This window comes from Neofelis nebulosa, chromosome 6 (assembly GCF_028018385.1).
Source record: "Neofelis nebulosa isolate mNeoNeb1 chromosome 6, mNeoNeb1.pri, whole genome shotgun sequence".
Classification (NCBI taxonomy): Eukaryota; Metazoa; Chordata; class Mammalia; order Carnivora; family Felidae; genus Neofelis; species Neofelis nebulosa.
Genome location: NC_080787.1, coordinates 70,977,605 through 70,982,332, shown reverse-complemented (window position 1 = coordinate 70,982,332; position 4,728 = coordinate 70,977,605). Strand labels below are relative to the sequence as shown.

The window sequence follows — 4,728 nt, the reverse complement described above, 5'->3', positions numbered from 1 at the left end:
TCGCCAACTATCAGGCATACATTCCCAGATACATAAATACTTTATCAGGCACAAGGACACATATACTAGCTAACATTCATCATCTTTATTACCATCATCACCATCATCATTAATTCAATGATAGTATATATTTATTGAACACTGTAAAAATTTCATCAATTCTAAGATGCATACTTTTTTTACATTTTAACATCTCTGATGTCAGAATGTGTTTTTCAATGTTGTCTTACAATTATCATCAGTCAGATGGTGCACACGGCATACTTGTTCTGACAATATGTTTAGAAATATTACAAAAGAACCAGCATGAAAATATATACAATGAGTGCCAGCAACTTGAACTAACCAGCATGGATAAAATGGTAAAATCTTCTAAGAAGTGTTGTATGACATTAAAAAGAATATTTTGTGAAAAGAACAAAACAAAACAAAACACTGAATCTCTTCCTCTACATTGAATCTAGGTGATCTGGCATTTCCAATTTGCTCCCTGTGGGCCTTCTTGATCCATGTTTCAGTCAACCGACCAAACCGTTAAGAGTCTGTTCTAACTTTCTCTAGGGCAACATTAAGTACAAAATCTCTGCTTAGTAAGCCCATATCAATAAATCTGGCCTCATCCAACGTCATATTCCTTTATTGTTTCACCTGGCACTGACTTAAAGTCAGAATCCCGCAAATGGTAGCTTTGCCCTATTGGCTCTGTGGCTAAGCATATACACCTAATATCTGGACAACCTACAGTCTAGTCAGGTTGACACATAAAATTAACCACTACAATGATTATACAATAAATTCTAAGTGATTAAAAACACACTGTGTTATTTATTTTTTTTTTCCATGTAAACCTTTTGTTTTAATAAATAAAACATATTCACGGCTTAGATTTTAAATCACATTTACAGATGAGGAACACTTCTAGGCCCAAACAGGTTAACAGTGAAGCTACTACTGCTGGAAGGAATGCGTGCCCCCACCCCCCACCCCCCACCATGCATTTTAAGCCTAAAAGCAGAGATTTAATATCAGAGAACACTATACACGTCACCCTCTAGACTGGAGAACTGAAATCAGAGGAAGAGCAAAGACTTGGTGAAGCTCCCATAACCACCATCTGATACCCTCACCTTCATGCTACAGAAGCAAATGAAAGCTGTGCTACTTTTAGAGTAGCTAGAAGGAGGTTTCCTGATTACATTAAGTGGAACTTGCTCTCATTGTTAACAATTAGGCCACAGGCATTAGCTACAGAAGAGTATCCACTGATAAATACAGAATATTAGAACAGTGAAGAAAGAGGAAGCCACACAGATATCTTGTTTCTTCAAATTATTAGAAACTTCCACATCACAGCCAGAGAGCAGTGGATCAACTCCACCTCTCCCAAAGGCTTAGTCCAGAAACTTCCTGTTGGCATTTGCACCAAATAAGGCTCCCCGAACTTCTGGCATCATCTGCTGGGCTATGAGATCCAGCCGGCTTTCTAGGGTATTGGAAACTTTTATTTTACGATCTCCATTATAGATCTCAACTCCACCAGCTATTTCCTCAGGCAGATAGGCCTCCTGATCAATTTGGACATCAACATCTTTTTTGGTGGCAATTTTGTACATAGGAATCGCTTTTTGCACTGCAGCCTTTACCAGAGGGAAATCCTGTTTCCTGCAACGAACAATCATTCGCGGCTCCAACAACTGGTACAAACCCTGGAGCACCAGACCATCCAGCAGCACCTGGTACCTGGTTGTATCTTTTACCACTTTGCTGAGTCTTTGTTTTGCTTCATTTAGTAGGTCTGTAATAAGGTCATCTCTCGCTCTGAGGACTTTGAGCCTTGCTTGATTCATCAAATTAGACATCTGAATTTTCTTCTGCTGCTCAATCTGCTTTTCTTTCTTCTCATAGTATTCCATAATCTTCAGTCTTTGGGTTTGCACAAGACGACCTTTCTCAATGTTGAACTCTTCCTCTGCCTTTGCATCTATTTCTTCTGCTTTCTCATTGGCTTCCTGTTCAATAAAAGCCATCATATGCTTAATCTGCTTTTGCACGTCAGCATCGCTGAGAGCCATAGCGAAAGTGCTGCTAGGCCGGAGGGACACTGGCTGGAACGCGATTAGAACAGGGAGGTAAAAGGAAGGGGAAAAGAAAACCCCACACTGTGTTATAATTTAGTGTGTGTCATTTAATTCATGGTTATCTTAGTTTCAATGATATGTGACAATCCTTTGTTAGACATTGCCCTAGGTATTTCATATATGTCTTCTTATGTTGCCTTATGGATAGTCAGGACTATCTATAAGATCTATTTTAAAGATGAAGGAATTGAGGATCAGACTATTTAAGCATCTTTCCCAAGGTCTTATAGCTTAGCAGTGGTAAAGCTATGCCTCTAACCGAAGTCCATATAATACCACAGAAAGTTTCTCATCGGAAGTTTAGGGATGTCTACAATTTAGATATCTGCTAGCTAGTCAAAATTTATAAAATGTTAGAGCTGGACAGACCATCTACTATGGGTAAGCGTTCACTTTTCTAGGTAGTGGGGCTACTTGGATGAAGACCTTATATCTGCTCTTACCAAGAAGATACTGTTAGGCAGATAAGATATAATATGGTAAGTGCTCTTATGACAAGGTAAATAATTCTGAATTTGGTTATGGGATCCATGGTAGATTCCACATTATACAGATTCCACATTCCACATTGTACATCAAGGAAAAATGAAAACAGGAGAGAAAACAGGTCAAAATAATTGACCTCAACCACTAACATGTTGCAGAGTCAGATGAAGGAAACACATCCAATTCTCAGCCAGAATGAGAACACATTAAAATGGGAATACAAAGATAGTAGATTTCAATGACTTCTATCTTCTCCATAAAGTAAGAGGAAAGGCTGGGGTAGGTACAATGGAGATAAGAAGAAAAAGGAGTTCGAGATTTAAGGAGGGAGGGGATTGAACAAAAAGAACTGTACCACAGAGACATAAAGATAAAATTACAAGCACCAGTGAGGACATGAGATGAAAGTGAGATGAGAAATTCTTTTAACTAGAAAGGGCTCATCACTTTGGCTTCCATAATACTTTTCCAACAGTGTTTCTCACAGGTATTCAGAGAGCTTCTGAAAATGTAGATCTCTCTTCCTAAAGATTCAGACTTCATACATCTGTGGCAGGGTGCAGGAGTCTCAATTTTGGAAGTTACTCCAGGTGGTGCTGATGCTAAACTTTATAAACACTGGTTAAATAGTAATTTACAATGATTTCATGATTCAACACACAAATAGCTCATTGGAACCAGATTTCTAGTACTGAGAACCAGTGCTTGCTTAGGCAGCACATATACTAAAATTGGAATGATTCAGAGAAGATTAGCATGGTCCTTGCGCGAAGATGACACACAAATATAGTATTGAGAACCAACTAATTTGGTTTTTTCAGATATGGATGGCATCCATAATCTACCCTAACTTATAAAACTATAACTATTAAAATAAACAATATAAATATTTACTAAATATTTTTATTGCAAACCATTCTGATACAATAGACAATAATTCAAGAAAATAGATGCACAATGATGTTAACTGCTGTCAAACTGTTTCATGTAAATTACCCATCAGGTTTCCTTTCTCCCTTATCCCCCATCCTATAAAATCTCTCAATCCAACTTCCAGCCTATACTCATCACACTTATGACTCTGTCCTAAAGCTCAAGTTTGGGCATTTGCTTCTGGTTCTTAAAACTTTATTCTGAGAAGTTGGATGAAATTACCCTTTTAGAAAGAAGTGTGTTCATGGTCAAATAAGTTAGAAATAATTGAGCCAGAATTTGAATACAAACCCACCAAAAGCCTGAGTGAATTGGGTCAGTTCAACAGGATCTGGTTTAACACAATTATAAATCAACACCTTTTTTGTTTGTTTGTTTCTTTTGCTATAGTAGCCAGACAACTTAATTTAGCTCTGTCTCTAGAGTTTATCTGAAGATCTAGGAATACAGCCAGTAAAAATTTTGGACATAGAGGAATTCTGGGAGAGGCATTGTCAACCTTTTGTATCACTCTAACTATTCCCACCTTAAAAAGATTCATTACTGGGGGCGCCTGGGTGGCGCAGTCGGTTAAGCGTCCGACTTCAGCCAGGTCACGATCTCGCGGTCCGTGAGTTCGAGCCCCGCGTCAGGCTCTGGGCTGATGCTCGGAGCCTGGAGCCTGCTTCCGGTTCTGTGTCTCCCTCTCTCTCTGCCCCTCCCCCGTTCATGCTCTGTCTCTCTCTGTCCCAAAAATAAATAAAAAAACGTTGAAAAAAAAAAAAAAAGATTCATTACTGCTAATGGCCAGTGCATGATGGACCAAAGGTAACAGCAGCATCCCTGGACTCAAAGTGTCTCATACAGCTAAAGATAGTGAGGGGTACAAGTTCACTGATAGCCTCAGTTATCTACTGTTGCGAAATAAATTATCCCAGAACTTCATGCCTTAAAACAAAATCAGTTTATGATCCTTCACAGTGTCTGTAGGTCAAGAATTTGGACAGAACTTGGCTGGATTGAGGTCTATTAAACAAGTGGAAAAAGATGAGATGGTGAGTGGAACTTGAGCAAAGCCTGGTATCAGGAGCTTACCATGCATCTCTCTGTCTCTTCACATGGTCTTTCAAGTAGTGACTTTGGGCTTCCTTGCAACATGGTAGGTTCAGGTCAGTTTGACTGCTTACATGAT

The 4,728-nt window shown here is 38.9% G+C and overlaps 1 protein-coding gene and 1 non-coding gene across 2 annotated transcripts; one reads left to right on the top strand and one right to left on the bottom strand.

Moving 5' to 3' along the window:
* Nucleotides 1-843: 843 nt before the first annotated feature.
* On the bottom strand, nucleotides 844-2,160 carry LOC131514448 (V-type proton ATPase subunit E 1). Its single transcript, XM_058734490.1, has one exon. The coding sequence runs from the start codon at nucleotides 2,070-2,072 to the stop codon at nucleotides 1,392-1,394; it is 681 nt and encodes a 226-aa protein (XP_058590473.1). The 5' UTR covers nucleotides 2,073-2,160; the 3' UTR covers nucleotides 844-1,391.
* Nucleotides 2,161-3,325: 1,165 nt separating this feature from the next.
* LOC131515566 (U6 spliceosomal RNA) lies at nucleotides 3,326-3,433 on the top strand. Its single transcript, XR_009263634.1, has one exon. It is a non-coding gene; the product is annotated as a U6 spliceosomal RNA (small nuclear RNA).
* The last annotated feature ends 1,295 nt before the right edge of the window (nucleotides 3,434-4,728 follow it).